General features: G+C 53.0%; 5 protein-coding genes across 5 annotated transcripts; 3 read left to right on the forward strand and 2 right to left on the reverse strand.

Moving 5' to 3' along the window:
- Positions 1–993: 993 nt before the first annotated feature.
- N7459_000119 (uncharacterized protein) lies at positions 994–2,835 on the forward strand (the record flags this gene model as incomplete). Its single annotated transcript, XM_056939304.1, has 9 exons — positions 994–1,132; positions 1,196–1,333; positions 1,395–1,447; positions 1,500–1,579; positions 1,640–1,765; positions 1,825–2,058; positions 2,108–2,381; positions 2,434–2,621; positions 2,679–2,835. The coding sequence occupies 9 exons, from the start codon at positions 994–996 to the stop codon at positions 2,833–2,835; spliced, it is 1,389 nt and encodes a 462-aa protein (XP_056803584.1).
- A 1,757-nt stretch (positions 2,836–4,592) lies between these two features.
- On the forward strand, positions 4,593–8,298 carry N7459_000120 (uncharacterized protein; the record flags this gene model as incomplete). Its single annotated transcript, XM_056939305.1, has 14 exons — positions 4,593–4,871; positions 4,927–5,367; positions 5,432–5,740; positions 5,799–5,846; positions 5,898–5,933; positions 5,984–6,068; positions 6,123–6,210; positions 6,261–6,790; positions 6,839–6,878; positions 6,930–7,066; positions 7,123–7,462; positions 7,520–7,626; positions 7,677–8,090; positions 8,174–8,298. The coding sequence occupies 14 exons, from the start codon at positions 4,593–4,595 to the stop codon at positions 8,296–8,298; spliced, it is 2,979 nt and encodes a 992-aa protein (XP_056803585.1).
- Positions 8,299–9,981: 1,683 nt separating this feature from the next.
- On the reverse strand, positions 9,982–10,898 carry sidH (enoyl-CoA hydratase/isomerase family protein; the record flags this gene model as incomplete). Its single annotated transcript, XM_056939306.1, has 2 exons — positions 9,982–10,571; positions 10,670–10,898. 2 exons carry the CDS (start codon positions 10,896–10,898, stop codon positions 9,982–9,984), a joined length of 819 nt encoding a protein of 272 aa, XP_056803586.1.
- A 338-nt stretch (positions 10,899–11,236) lies between these two features.
- N7459_000122 (GNAT family N-acetyltransferase) lies at positions 11,237–12,657 on the forward strand (the record flags this gene model as incomplete). The annotated part of the gene is made up of 2 exons (XM_056939307.1): positions 11,237–12,187; positions 12,286–12,657. 2 exons carry the CDS (start codon positions 11,237–11,239, stop codon positions 12,655–12,657), a joined length of 1,323 nt encoding a protein of 440 aa, XP_056803587.1.
- A 401-nt stretch (positions 12,658–13,058) lies between these two features.
- Positions 13,059–15,048, reverse strand: mirD (putative MFS siderophore iron transporter; the record flags this gene model as incomplete). The annotated part of the gene is made up of 4 exons (XM_056939308.1): positions 13,059–13,990; positions 14,041–14,383; positions 14,441–14,711; positions 14,810–15,048. The coding sequence occupies 4 exons, from the start codon at positions 15,046–15,048 to the stop codon at positions 13,059–13,061; spliced, it is 1,785 nt and encodes a 594-aa protein (XP_056803588.1).
- Between the last annotated feature and the right edge of the window lie 881 nt (positions 15,049–15,929).

The following is a 15,929-nucleotide window of genomic DNA, read 5'->3' on the forward strand; positions in this document are numbered from 1 at the left end:
TGAGGCAGATCCACCGCATGGTGTGGCCCCAGTCCGTAGGTTTATTCTCTACTTCTCTCTCGTCATCAGACCAATATCCGGCACTCGATAAGCTCCTGCGACACCACAGGACATTCATTGCATCGCTCAATTCTCTGAACAGTGAGCCCAAGTCAAGTCTGCGAACGCTTCACGCAGTTGGCTATAGACTGGGGAAGCGCCAGTAGGTGTGGCACGTCTCACGAGCGCTGGTATACCTCTCTGCGGCAGCTATAGAGCGAACCTATCGTGAATTCGTCATGGCGAGACACCCAAGTATTTCCCAAGCCACAAGGTGAATGATGTTCTCTTTCCAGCAAGGCCAGCTGAAATCAAAGGCTATGTGGGCTGTGGGCGGCGTTCCTGTCTTCCCACAATCGGCGATGCCGACAAAGGGATCCGGTTGTCCTGGCCTCGTCTCAAATTTCCAAGTCTCATTTACCGGCTGTTGTAGATTTGCGCTGTGAGATGGGGGAGAAATAGGAAAAAACCGCTGGGCATGTCGGAACGCTCCCGGCCAATCGCGGCCCGTTTCCGAACCCAAACCCGCACGAACCGACGCCAGCACTCGACAAGTCGCAGGTTGCTAGTCATGCTAGTTTGGCGCTTTTCGCTCCAACCAAGGGTCTAGAACCCACTAGTGGTTCGGCGACAGCTGTCTCTCGCTTCGAGTACCCCGAACACGCCATGCGGTCTGCCTCCGCTTCCCCTGCACCTTTCTGGTTTATCGGCTCGCTCTAGATATCCCGATTTCAGGATAGCAGAGCAGGGGTTCGCCCGGTATCATGCATTGGGAGGCAGCTGCCGATAAGCGCTGGATTTGGCAGAGCACGATGACCCAGAAAGGTGGCGTAGAGGCGAGAGACAGCAACACGCCCTTTCTTATAATGTGGCCGCCAGAATATATGTCTGAAAGCTGGTCGTCGAGCACGGTCTGGACTTCGTGGTCGTGTGAATAGCGTTATACAAATCGTCATGGATTCAACCAAGGCCTCCGAGCCCTTTCGTGTTCCCCACGCTGCTCAAAACCCCTTTGCGACACCCCCATTGGCATCTCCAATTGGCTCCATTCGTTCACGTCGACCTGAATCCGCCGTTGAAGCAGAGCCGCAAGGTATGCTTCTCTTTTTCTCTCGAAGGTGGTCTGTCAATTCAATTCTTTTAACACTGTAGCTAGCACCAGCTGCTCGTCATCGACGACGCTTCCAAACTTCCCGTTTGATTGGAGAATTTGAGAAGCCGTGGCTGCATGACACAAAGAGAAGCCCAAATTGGGACACTATTATTTTCTATACATGTGTGGTGATTGCGCTTGGTAAGGAAAAAGAAACGCATGGTAGCCCCCCAGAAACGCAGCTTCTAACGCCTTTCCCAAGCTATTTCTGGTTATATCTGCTGGCATGCGTATACAGATGTTCCCCAGCATGAGGTGAATTCGCCAGCACTCGGCCCATATGATTGTCACTGACACGGCCCTTTAGTACTGCCTCATCCTCGATGAGGATTTCAAAACACTCGACACCAGGGTCTGGAATCACGAAGTCCAGCTCGGTGGTTACGGGTGAGGAGTTGATATCACCGGCTTTTACTATTCTGGAGCTTGAACTGATTGATATACCAGAACGGGCTCTTTCGACTGGACCACTGACGACCCGACAAACTCTTATGTGGATGCGGAGGGACTACACATCGTCCCGACATTGACACTTGAAACGACAAATATCACCGCGGCGCAGCTGTGGAATGGGTAGGAGTTAGAGTTATTCTTTGCTTTTAATCCAGATTGGAATTGCTAAATGCATACAGGTACACGCTGAATCTGACTGCGGATGGGACATGTACCTCCACGACCCAGCGGACCTCCGATGAACAGACCACCAATTCCAACTGCGCCATTCGAAGCAACAGTACTTCGGGTAAAATTATCAACCCGGTTCGATCCGCTCGTCTCACCACTCAAGGCAAAAAGTCCATCAAATATGGTCGCGTCGAGGTGGTGGCTAAGCTCGCAAAGGGTGACTGGCTATGGCCCGCAATTTGGTTTGTGATCCACTCCGGATTGGATGATACAGCACCTGACTGATAGTAGGATGATGCCTGAGGACTCGGTTTACGGCGCATGGCCTAGGAGTGGTGAAATCGACATTGCTGAAAGTCACGGCAACGACGCAGAGACCTATCCGCTTGGAGATAACATCGTCAGCTCTTCCCTGCATTGGGGCACATCGTATCTGGACGATGCCTACGAGAAAAGCACGGGCGAATGGGGCGCGAAGCGAACCAAGTATGGTGAGGGGTACCACACGTTTGGCTTGGAGTGGTCTGAAGACTACATGTTTACTTGGCTTGACGGTCGACTTCGGGTGCGTCTCTGCCGCAAAATCTATGACCTGATATCTCTGACCCTGTTTGCAGCAAGTCCTTTACTTTAACTTCAAGAAAAATAAGAACATGTGGACCTATGGCAAGTTCGCGGATATGTCCGTGAATGGCACGGTGCCCACCGACCCGTGGAGCCAGACTGGGCGGGACAACACGCCTTTTGACCAGTCTTTCTATCTCATTCTCAATGTGGCTGTGGGTGGCACTAATGGCTGGTTTCCGTAAGTCTCCTTCGCACATTCTCCTGGATTTTCAGCTAACCGCAGGTGGAACGTCAGGGATGGATCTGGTGGCAAGCCGTGGGTCGATGATAGCAAAACCTCTGCCAGGGACTTTTATCTGGGACAGAGCTCCTGGTTGCCCAGCTGGGGAACTACCGAGTCGCGCAGCATGATCATCAAGTCGGTGAAAATGTGGCAGGAGGATCCTTGCTAGATGTGTTCTTCTTTGGTTCTATACTGTTACTTTGAGCTCATTATTTTGTAGATATGGCTGAACAGGAACAGATCTATCTTAATCATTTCTACCAAAAGGTTCTTCAGCAAATCCTCCAACACGATTTCAAATAAATCCACAACCTCAACAATCTTAGCTTCTTTCTCTATAGTGCTTCATTCTTCTCACGGGAGAAGATGTAATTCCATAAATAGTACCCAGTGACATGGTAGGGATATCCAATACAGACAATGAAACCGGAATCTTCGCACCGGGAGGCCTGAAGACCCCCTTGGTATTCAACAGCATCCAGTCGCCTTTATTTGCGCCTCAGCATAACAAGAAGCCTTTCATCAGGGCACTGCTGCATCAGCCAAGCCATAGCTCACATCCTTAGATAGGTTCACCGCAAGCCAGAGCGCTTCGCGGAGGAACCTCCCTCGCCGTCGGAGAGATGTCAGAGCTCGACACGGCGTCTTTGGCAAACACACGCGAGGCCATACCATTCCTGGTAAGCGCTGGCAGCCTTTTGGAGCATTGCCCCATCTGGATTTCGGCCTGGGTATGCGATTGGGATTGATTCGTGACACATCTTATCCAGCGATTGTGTATAGTTCAGCAAGCCTTGGATATCTCCCCAACGCCTCGTCTGCTATCTTTCTCCATGGGTGTCTCCTATGTGTCACTGCCACGAAGGCTGATGCATACCGTATCTGAGGGGAGAAATCCAATCAAAAGTCTCTGATTGGCTATGTTCTTGATAGCGCTAAGACGGCGCTGTTCGTCAACGAAATGTTTGTCAAAGCCACACTTCGGCGGTTCCTCTTGGGAATCGACACGAATTACGAGTGGCTCTATAATGGTGTCTCACGCACGATTGACCGGCGGAGACCGTGCTGTCGAGGATACCAGTGTGTTATTTGCCTCTGATGCATTCGTATTTTTGTCGATGCATTTAGTTTGTAGATGTGACTTTGGTGATGGCTGCCAAGTTCCCAAGGAAATTTAGGTTATTGAGCTCTCGCGGCGACAGAGCATAACCTGCCGATCGTGAACGGATCTTTCCGAGCTGCCAATCACGTCGTATTGTCTTCGCCTCAACATGGCCTGATTGGGGGTGGACGCTTGAGCCAGTGGAAACTGCTGGGGGCGCAGGGGTTGCTCGCGTCGACTTGCCTGCAATCGATGCGCCCCCAAGGAACCATCTGGCCCTGCTGAACGTCTTTGACAGCAAATCCGCCCTAAAATAGCGTCCCTTTTTTCCCCCACGCTAATAGTCGGCGTGACCGGAGTCTGCACATTCTGATATCGAACGCGAATGCTGCATTCGTTCAGGCTCCGGCCGAGCGAGCCCTACGCCACGCCAGCATTGGACTATGGGAGCTTTGTTTCGGGTATTGTGAACAATTCCATGAACACCCTGGCACCACCACAGCTGTTGTTGTCTGTGCCACTTTCAATAGCGCTTGTCGTGTCGATTGGCTCACCTGTCGTATTCCAAGTCCGCTCTCCCCGGCGATGGCCGCTCTTTTGCCGCCTTCGCGATGCTGAACTGTAGAGTCTAGACCGAAATCACTTCTTTTCTGTGCCTCGCTTATCCGCTCCGGATGCGAGATAGATCTTAAAGCCCAGGAGTTTGTTTTAATCCTGGAGGACCCCAGAGCGAAAAAGAGTTGCAGACACAGCGGTTCCACTTTGGACCTGTTCCTGCTGGGAATATTCTTTAGCTTCCATCTCTCACTCTCTCAGGAAGAGCAATGGACACTCATTCCATAGAGATCATGTCGACAGAGGTGGTCAAGTCAGCTGTATGGCCTCTTCCTTCATCGGGCAGTCAAGCCGAGCGTGACGTGCTAGAGAACGCGTATCTGTCTTCCCGATCTCCCACGCCCCGTCTCGACACCTCCGAAATGGTGCATGTACCCACACCACCAGTGATGGATGTTGGAAGCTCTGGCAGAGCGCGTCGGATGGGACCTCCCTCAGTCGCGCACTCGCTGATCTCTGAGTCGGGCGAAAGGGAAGATCCGAGCTCGGTACGATGAGGTTCTCAATCAATGTACCAGATGACGATGCTGACACATTCTATAGATGGCGAGATATCTCGCTCGGAGAGCAACGCTCCTTGGATGGTTTGACGAGGGCGACGTCGAGAACGGTCCCGGGACCTGGTCGACGGCGTGCATCGCCGTCCGGCTCCCTGACGACGAATATTCCTTCTTTCCGTATAATGTCAGTCCTTCTTTAGCGGGCGCCATTATGCGACTCGGTGAGACAGCAGCAATTGCCATGTCGTCAAGGTTTACCAGCACGATAATCGAGTCTATTGTACCGGGACAAAAGAGTTTGATTGTCGAGAGCACCAGTGCTCGCATTCCTGTCGTTTCCCGCTTGGACGATGTGACATCGGGACTTGTTCACTTCGCTAGAGCGTGCATTGTCATGCAAGAGAGAGTGGTCCTCGTGTGGTCCCACGACGCGAATGCGATTCTGAACGTGGCTTTCGATGTCGAGAAACAGCTCGGCAGGAAGGTGAGTTATTATTGATCCGGGAGCTTGAATTAGAGTTGAGGACTAATCTCTCTATCAACGGCAGGGCGCCAGGATCTCGACCTCCACGACTCCGCGAATCTCCGGACGTTCCTCTCCATCAGACTTTCCACTCGCTGATGCGCGAATGTCGACCCAGCCCCATAGCACGAACTCGTCCGTCCTAGTCCGCGGCGCCCTGAACGAAAAGGAAGCGATATACAGCAAGGCTGTCGCATTGGAAGAAGGAGAAGAGGAAGATGGCGTTGACCTGGAGGGCAATGTGGCTCCGCGGCCTGTGCTGCGAGTGCACACAATCAAGATCAGCATTGCAGTTATGCTTGTGATCATCACGCAGTGTCTTGGAATATCTCGGGTAAGTGTGGATGTCTCCTCAATGTTCGAGACCGACACGATCTAATGTTGAATTGTAGCTGCTTAATGAGTTTGCTTGGGATGGAAGCTACACTCGCTTTGCTCTGGTAAATATCAAGTCATTTCCCGCTAATTCTCCAGTCTCTCACGCAATCTAGGTTGTTACAATCCCGCCACTGGCTCTGTTTTCACTGGTAGGATATCGATTCCTTCGCTGTCACTATCCTTATTAACAAATCTCCAGTTCTTCTTTATTGTCCTGGTCAGCAGCATCTTTCAGCTCCTCCTTCCAGCGGGATTCTGCTTGAAGAACTCGAAGTACCATTCAGGTGTGTTTCATTCGGACACACATGAGTCGCTCGAGAGATCTAACTTTACTGTAGCTGTGAAGCCAAACCCGAAGGTCCACCGCGATTACGAGCTTCCTCATGTCACCATCCAGATGCCGGTCTATAAGGAGGGTCTTAAGGGGTATGGCAGCAATCTTAGTTACAAGAAGACTTGGCTGACAACTCCCTTAGTGTCATCGTGCCGACCATGATGAGCGTTCTCGCTGCGGTTCAGTATTACGAAGACCAAGGAGGTACTGCTTCAGTTTTCATTAACGACGACGGTATGCAGTGCATCCCGCCCGAGCTCGCAGAAGCCCGCAAGCAGTACTATCGCGAAAATGGAATTGGATACACAGCTCGTCTGCCAAACCGAAAAACCACCCAGCAGCAAAAGAAGAAGGACAGGGGCCGCTTTAACTGGTTCCGGAAGTCCAAGCCTGTTGCCGACAACCCCGAATCTGAAAAGGAAGAGGATCCCTCCAGTTCCCAGGCTATCGCTAATAGAATTGGTTTCGAACGAAAGGGTAAGTTCAAGAAGGCTAGCAACATGAACTATGGTTTGGCCTTCTCCAACAGGGTTGAGGACGAGCTCGCAAGTCTTTCTCAATTGGAGGCTCAGCGCCGGGGCTGTGGCCTCGAGGATCTCACCGTTGAGGATGATGATCAACTCTATCAACAGGCTCTGGCCAATATTTTGGCTCAAGACGAAGGAAAAACTTGTCAGTCTACCTCTATATGCATTGATTCCGACGACTAACATTACGAAGGGGCCGAGGGCAATATCCGCATCGGGGAAATAATCTTGCTGTATGTCCTGTCCCCCTCAAATCGTGATTAAAAGGCATTGAAATTGGATAGGATTGATTGTGATACCCGAGTTCCCGTTGACTGTCTGTTGTATGGAGCTCTGGAGATGCATGAGAGCCCCGAGGTTGCAATTCTCCAGCATGGCTCTGGTGTCATGCAGGTCGTCCATAACCTGTTCGAGAACGGGAGTGAGTCTTATCTCAAACAATCTCCAATCTTTATCATCTCGCTGACATCACACAAGTCACATATTTTACTAATGTCATTTACACTGCCATCAAGTATGGTGTTGGCTCCGGCGATGTCGCACCTTTTGTCGGTCACAACGCATTCCTCCGGTGGAAGGCCTTGCAAAGCATTGGAGTCGTCGACGAGTCTGACGGCCAGCCAAAATGGTGGTCCGATGCACATGTTTCTGAGGATTTTGACATTAGCCTTCGGCTGCAAATGCAGGGGATGGTTGTTCGTCTGGCCACATACCATAATGGGGGCTTCAAAGAAGGAGTGTCACTCACACTGTACGATGAGTTGACGCGTTGGGAGAAGTATGCGTACGGCTGCAACGAGCTCATTTTCCATCCATTGTGAGTTTCTATTGGCGCATGATGGAATATTTCATCCTTGCCTAACATTTAGAATAGGTACAAATGGCCCTACCGAGGGCCGGTGACTAGACTCTTCCTACGTTTCCTGTGGAGCAGCGTGCCTGTCACCAGCAAGATCACCATCATTGCGTATATCTTTACTTGTGAGAGTTGAAAATTTCTGCGGTCCATTCAGGAGTCTAACGTCTCATAGACTATGCCATCGCCTCGGGGATGTTCCTTGCTACGGTCAACTATGTAATCGTCGGCCTCTTCAACTCCGATCTGGACCACCTTTACCTGCAGTCTTGGAGTATTTGGGTATCTCTAATTGTTGTCTTCAGCGGTCTCGCCTCCGTGGCTTTCAGTATGGTCCGCCACCAGCTCAAGGAAGAGGCATTTTGGTGGGCCCTGGTAAACTCCGTGAAGTGGCTTCCTTTCTTCATCATCTACTTTGGTGGCATCAGTCTCAACTGTGCCAAAGCTATTCTGTGCCATGCCTTCAGCATCAATATTGAGTGGGCCTCTACCGCAAAAGAACCTGGCCCATCCGGTTTCTTCATCGGACTGGATAAGATGGTGCAGAAGTTCAAATGGACCTGGGCTATCTGCCTGGTGATTACTGCTGGTATGTTCACACGGGTATCCGCATCTCCCAAGCGAAATCCCCTGGCTAACTGTTGAATTGGGCAGCTATGATATATTTTGCAGTTGGTGCGCCATGGGGCTGGGATATCAAGCCCGGCGAGTACTCGACTGCTACTATTGCCATCATCCCGCTCGCTATCCAGATTTGCTCCGCCGCATTTCTTCCTATCTTCCTGGGCATGAACTGAGGAGTTGTACCGTTTAGTCATCACCTTTAGAGGTTTCCTACTTTCTTAATGTCATTGATGGTTCGAGATAGATCTTTCGATATTCATACAAGCGCGCTGCAGTATACTTGAGTTTGGCATCGTGGTGAAAATTGTTCTTCTTTTCTAACATACAAACTCTGGACCTGGATAGAGCTAAGCTGCTGGTGGATGCTGAGTCTTTGCACCACCGACAATGCAATAGGCAAGAAGCATTGCCACACAACAGCGCCACTGAGGTGGTTGGTCGCCCATGAAGTATGCAATTTACCTAAAGAGACTTACTACATCCGGTTCTCTTGAATTGAAAAGAGCAAATTTATCCTTATTTCCAGGTTTGACATGATAAAACTGAGAAGCGAGATGATTGTTTATTCACATACCGCGAGTCTTTTTGAGAAGGTACCTCCCTACGATGTTATGTATCCAACAGACCGGGAGGTGTTGGAGAAAATCCAAAAATCAATCTGTTTCTAATGTTGATAGCTAGACACCTCAGCGCTATTCTGTAATTCTAAAAGGATGCTTCCTTCCTGTGTCATACGAGGAAGACTTTGTGTCGGATAATCTGCCAGAATTCGCCTGGAGCATCATAACAAACTGTCAGTACATGGTACGCTAGAATTCATGACTTGCAGAATGGAGCTCGCCTGGCCCTCTAACATCCGAACGGCGACAACACTCATAGCGGCAACCTCCGGTGCCGATCTCAGACCCAAACCTCATGGCGCAAGGGGGCAAATCTGATAAAAGCTCTTCTCCGACATTTTCCGCGCTGAGAAAGTAGTCTGACGTAACGGTTGCACTCCCGGCAATTTCGCCGGAGGATCGAGTGATGAATGTTACTCTGCAGGTAAGAAATATACTAGCAATGGCACGGGCGAATCGAGAGCTTTGCAAGAGAGCATTTCCACCTGAAAGTCGGCCAGGATGCCGCTAATCAATAGCCGAGGAGACCCAACATGCACCAGTTGTGAGCTCAGACCGGTGCCAATCTAATCAGATGGTCTTAACTCTTGTGGGAAATGAAGGCTTGGTCTATGTGGCTCGACTCCGTCATCCTCCCACCAACACGCGAAAATTCTGTCGCGCGCGGCGCAATGCCGAAATGAAAAGGTTATCTGATCCTTCGGTCCATGGGTCCAGACTGGGGCGGCGCCGAGACTCAGCCGATGGGTTTCGATTGGAAAAGCTATTGGGTCGAGCGCGCCGAAGTGTCCTTTCTTGTTCAATCGTTGTTCGACTGGCCAAGCGAGCCCGGATGGGGGGAGAGTGGGCGAGAGGAAATTGCATTGCGCACGGAGGGCGTACGGTATATCAAGGTATGGTATGTAAGATTGATAGTCCGTCAGTGGAATACTGTTATAACAGATGGTATTTGACTGCAATACCGTATGAAATATACACGACCCAATCACGTCTGATGAATCGATGCATCGACGCGCTGAGCTTTCGCAGAGATCAACATCATCCTGTGCTCGAGCGCACTAGAGATGCTATTGGGCACTCGACGACATCACGACTTCTGGATGAGGGCTGCAGCAGCCATGCACCAAGCTTTGATTACTTGCACACGCACGCCCCACACGGATCCATCAAATACGCTAGAAAACTTACACATACGGCCCGGCGAAATCAGATAAGATGATTCCTAGCAACCGCCGTTCACAGCTTGGAATTCATCCACTTCGGCGACCTTTTCTCCACAAACGCCCGGATTCCTTCGGCAAAGTTAGCACCGCGCACCAGCTGCGGATACCAGCCATCCGCCAGACTCGTCACCGCATCTTCCACGCTGCCGGCCTCCCAGCTCATGCGGACCCCTCGCCGGCCCACAATGAGCGCATCGGGACTGTTCTGGCACATCGTCTCCGCCACCTGCAGCGCTGCCTGCACCACATCGGCCTGGGCCGCCACCACCTGACTGACCAACCCCCATTCCTGGAGCGTGGTCGCGGTCACCGTCCGGCCGGTGAGCACGAGATCCATCGTGCGCTGTAAACCGATGGTGCGAGTCAACCGCGGGAGACACCCGGCGACGGGGACGATGCCCCGTTTGACTTCGGGCAGACTGAATACTGCCGCGGCAGAAGCGACGACCAGGTCGCAGTTGGCGACCATCTCGAAGCCGCCGCCCATGCAGATGCCGTTCACGGCGGCGATGATGGGTTTCTTGCCGCTCCGTCGGGGCAAGCCAGCCAGGCCCGGGGCGGACATGTCGTTGACGACTCCGTCCTCGTTCATCTTACTCCATTCTGTGGAGTGGTTAGTCTTCGATCGGCCTTGAAACATAGTGCGAATGAGACAGAAGAGAGAGAAGGAGCTCCGAGAATCTCGGATGGATCTCGCCTACCTTGTAGATCGGCGCCAGTGCAAAAAGCCCTGCCATTGCCCGTAATCAGGCCAACCCATACGCTCTCATCTTGATCGAGCAGCTCCCACACTTCTTGGATTGCCCGACTGGTTGCAATGTCGACACAATTGAGCTTCTTCGGCCGGTTGATCGTGACCTGCACGACCCGCTCGTGGGGAAATGAGACCTGGAAATTGGGGTTGTCGAAGGATCTAGATCGTAGTGACATGGCGAGAGAGTGGGCGAAGAATGGTGCATGCAGTCTCTATAGAACTGTAATCGCGGATGGGCAATCGTCGACAGACCAGCCCGGGCACTCTATGAACCAGCGAGATCGAGCGTGAGATCGAACACAGCGGGATCCAAGGGAAGAGGAATTTGAATTTGAATTCGCCATGTTTTTTGTCTCTTCTGAGACAAGCGCCATCCTCTTGGCGAAGATGGAGACGCGGGCTTCGCTTAACCTGACTAACCTCGGCTCGATTGCCATCCGCGACTCGTCTGGGGTTCTTTTAAAGACGCGCATTTCCCGTTCTTCTTGCTTGTGTCCAATCCACCATCCTCAGAATGAATGCGCCGTCATATCCGGCAGTCAAGCTGCCCCATCCATTCCTCACTGCCTATCGGGTGCGCGCCGCCGCCGAAGCGACGCCCGCCCGGCGCATCTTGACGCTCGACGATCAACCTGCCAATGGACGCCCACTGCCCGAACCGCTACACTGCGACTCACTCTCATGGCTCGACTTGACATCGCCGCCCACGAGCGAGTGTCCGCCCGACTCAGATAACACATCCTGGGCCCGCGCCCGTCGCAGCCCGCACACCGTCTTCCAATGGACCGACAACGCCGCGCCGTCGTTGGCCCAGATCTGGAACGTCGTCCACGCCATCTATCTTGCCTATCCGACAAACGAATACTTCCGGGTGACGCTGGACGGCCACGGGAAGGAAACTGTCCACAGCGAGCTCATCGCCACCGGTCTCGCAATCGCCCACCCTCAGCCATGGCGATCCAAGGGCCAGGCGAACCCGCACCCAGAAGAGTTACTGGTCTTGCGAAGCGCCTTCTGGCAAGGTGCTGCATCTCCCGCTGGCCCTCGTCCCATCTGGGTCGTTGGCGACGGCATTGACGGCACTGTACGAGGCCCATTGGCCCGATACCCCGTCTTCCCCGAGAACTGGCACTTCACCAACAAGTTCCCCGAGGAGCCAGTCTATACGCGCCACCCGATCCGCCGGCCCAAGCCGCACCCCGGCTCCATCTGCTACAGCCGATACATCCCCGAGGTCGACGAGCACTTCTCTCTGGAGGTGGTGGACTGGGAGAACCCGGAGCACCTGCAGCTGTTCAACACCTGGCAGAATGACCCGCGTGTCGCCAAGGGCTGGAACGAGACCGGCACGCTCGATCAGCATCGGGAGTATCTCCGGAAACTGCACTTGGATCCACACGTGCTGTGCCTGTTCGGGCGATTCAACGACGCGCGCTTCTCGTATTACGAGCTGTACTGGGCCAAGGTAAGCCATTCCTATCCTCGTGCGGACGGCACTACATTTCGCCTTGACCCCCAGTTGCCGCAGATGACATCTATGGAGCGCGCTCACACAACCCACAGGAAGATCACTACGGCGCGCACTACAAAGCCGGCCAGTACGACCGAGGCCGGCACTCCCTCGTGGGCGACGCGGCCTTTCGCGGCGCCAAGCGCGTCAACGCCTGGTATTCCAGCTGCATCCACTACTGCTTCCTGGACGACCCGCGCACCGCCAACGCCGTGGGCGAGCCCAAGGCCACCGGCGCAACGATCCTGTCCTACGAGAACTCCCAGGGACTGGTCATCGACAAGTACGTCGACCTGGGCCACAAGCGCTCCGTGCATTCCATCGTCAGTCGCGAGAAGTGGTTTCAGCTATGCCCGATCTTCTGGGATGGCCGTGATCGGCCGCTGGAGTCAGCGGACCGTGCGGCTTGGAATGCGAAACTGTAGTTGCTGCGCCATTTGGGGCGATGTGTATAGTTATTTCTCAAGTAGTGCCCATATATATACCTACCCTGGTAGAATCAGAGTTCACTCTTCGAAGTATAAGCAACTCCAACATGTGCTTATCCAACCAGCGAAGCCACTGAAGCTGACCATGTAGAAGGACTTCGATATTGAATTCACTGTACAAAAAACCACGATGCAGAAGATATGCACTGACTCCAATTCATTTTTTTGTCATCACAAGCACGAGGACAAATTTAAATACAAAAGATGAGAATTATATAGTATAAGACCAGAGCACGATGAAACCAGCGTGATCTAGAGACCCCAGAGTCCAGACGAGGGCGGAAGATGATGCAAAGAGTGACTCGAAGGCTCCTTGTGTCCCACCGACCGTCCCCGGCTTAGAAGACCATACCCTTGACCTGGTCAACCTTCTTGAGGTCAATGTTCCGGATCAGGAGGGTCCAGATAATGGCCAGGCCCATCAAACCCGTTCCCACCGCCAGCATTCTGGTCTGCGCGTAGCCGTACGCATCCTGAATGGCGATGCGGGTGGCGCTGCCCACCGGGTAGCTAACCTGGGTCTCGATGTCCTCATAGATGAGGTCAAAGTTCGCCATGGCTGACTCAGGGAGCCATTTCTGCAGGGCATTGGGGTAGGTGTTCTGCCAGATGACGCCGGAGATGGTAGCGCCCATGCCGTCTCCGACGGTGCCGACGACATTGAGCAAGGCCAGGGTGGCGGCGACGTGCTGGTGGTCCACGGCGGCCAGGATGGCCAACTGCTCGACAATGATGAAGACGGCGCCACCGATGGAGATGAACACCTGGCACATCACCAGGTAGCCGACGTTTTGGTTGGGGCGACGGAAGTAGATCATCAAGCCCTGCGCAAAGATATACAGCGGCACGGCGATGTACAGAAGCCACTTGAAGCGACCGGTGCGGCGGATTGTCCAACCGACAAACAGGAGAAGAACGCCCGAGACGACATCGAACGTGTTACCAACGTATCCGGCATCCGCGACGGTCAGGTCATTCACCACACGCAAGAACGAGGTGAAGTAGTTGTCCCAGCAGTAGTAGCAGAGCTGGTATGTCGCATCCAGCAGACAGGCACCTATGACGGTGCGGTCGAAAATCCACGCGTAGCCGAGCAGGGGCTTCGGCGCGACCCAGGTCTCCCAGGCAATAAAGATCAGGAGCATGACAAACCCGACCACAATCATGGCAATGATATAGGGGGTCTCCCAGACATTAGGAGCGCTGCCGGCCAGGTCAAAGGGGAGGAAGAAGACGGTGAGACCAGCTGAGAAGAAAATCACACCAATCACTAGGGCAAGTTAGGATCCTGCAATCCAGGGCATGGGGGACAAGACTTACAGTCAAACTCAATGATATAATGCCAGACCTTCTGGAAAAAGGTACGGTTGGCGTGTTCCTCCGCCAGATATCCATCCATCTCAGCTTTCTTGATGCTAAACTTCAGAACGAAGTAGAGAGGGCACGCGACGACAGGGAAAACAATGGAAAAAATGCCGAAGCCCCAGCGCGTGCCGATGCCAGCGAGAAGGTCGTCGGCGACCTTGGCTCCAGCGAACGCAGTGATAATATAGGGCGATGAAGTGAACGCATAGGCTAGACCTCGGTTCCTCAGTCGGGAAATATCAGCCGTGATCACATCACAACAGTAGATCATGCCACCGAAACCAAGGGTGTAGAAGACCTGCGTGGGCGGTCATTAGCGACGGACATGGATGCCTGAAGGAGCGGATTATCTCACATAGGCAGCACAGAAGGTGGCCAGGTTGTGGCATGCCGCCATCATGACCAAGCCCATGGTAGCAAGGAGAGCCATGAATGCAAAGCCCTCCGCACGACCCCAGGTGTCCAGCATTTTCGACAGAGGGATATAGCACGCAGCGGTGACACAGTCGGCAACAATGTAGATGGTATTGAGCAGCGAGTGCGACTCCCACTCACTGGTGAGATTGGGGATCAAGTTGCTGAGGATGGAGCTTTGGAAGGCATAGACAAAGTACAGCAACCAAATGCTGTACGGGACGGGTGTTAGACAATGTTCATCGTCATTCGGTAGCCACGGACAAGCGGACCGGCCACGAGAGAAAAGTAAAAAGAAGAGAGAACGTACTTCGTGAAGACCCCAATCAGCGTCCATTTGGACCAGCTCAGCGTCACAGCCTCCGCATCTTGCACACCATGCTGCAGGTCTTCGTCAGGGAGTTGGGGTTGTCCATCATTGCCGTTCGGGGCGGTGACAGCATCCACGGCAGGATCACGCTTATTCTCCTCTACCGTGGTGACATCCACCGTCGGAGACGGAGGTGTCTCGGTCGTGTTGCGACGAAAAGCGGCGATGATCTTGGACATCGCTGCAGGTGATGCTGGACGCCGGACAGGAGAACCACAAGAAGATGGAGTGGAAAAGATTCAACGGACCAAGCGCACCGGGAAATCTCTGTCCTTATAGATTCGACTTGGAGCTTGGCTTGCGGAGCTTTAGTTGATTGATAACGACCGGTTTCGGCTTCGGGTCACCTTGACACGCAAGCAAAGCGATATCAAGCGAGGTGAGAACATGGTGGCACAGACCGGGGGACCCAATGTGTGTTTCCCATCCGCCATGATTATCCACTCATCCACTCGGACCCGAAAGTGTTGGAGCTTTCAGCCAGAAGGAGGGATGGCTGGGAATTGGCTGCTGCTAGAGGTCGCTAGCTGCACGCGTGAGTGGATTCTGTATTTGGCGCTAGCGATGTACGGGTATACCGATACAGACATGGTAATACACGTATGGTGTGTATTCAGACGGTTTCCCGTACGGTACCCACCCTCCTGCCGGTCTTGGTGGAGTTTATCTGATCCTCTGCTGCCCACTCGACCCTCTACCGATGTCGGCACAATCCGATGCCATTCGCGTCGATGGGGCTTTCTCCCGTGGCTCTACTTTTTTTTTTTTTTCGTGACCCTCTTGGTCACCGTGGCAGCCGAGAGGAAGCGAGTGCGCCCACACCGGAAGCTCTGAATCGCATGGATTTGGATTGCGTGGGTTCGGCATGCACTCGTTTGGGTCTAGCTCGCCCTGATTGATAAGATGAAGACTCGGTCTTGAGCTTCTTAGCTTTCACAACTGACTTGCGGTCGCGCTGGGTGCTTGCAATCTGACAAAAGGCAGTTGGCGCTTTCTCTGCGACTGCCATTGTCCTGGCATAGCGCCATCGACAAGCTCATCTTCCTCCTTCAGCTGCATG

The sequence above is a fragment of the Penicillium hispanicum genome, assembly GCF_028827665.1.
Source record: "Penicillium hispanicum strain IBT 35686 chromosome Unknown utg000001l_segment0_segment0, whole genome shotgun sequence".
In the NCBI taxonomy this organism is placed as follows: domain Eukaryota; kingdom Fungi; phylum Ascomycota; class Eurotiomycetes; order Eurotiales; family Aspergillaceae; genus Penicillium; species Penicillium hispanicum.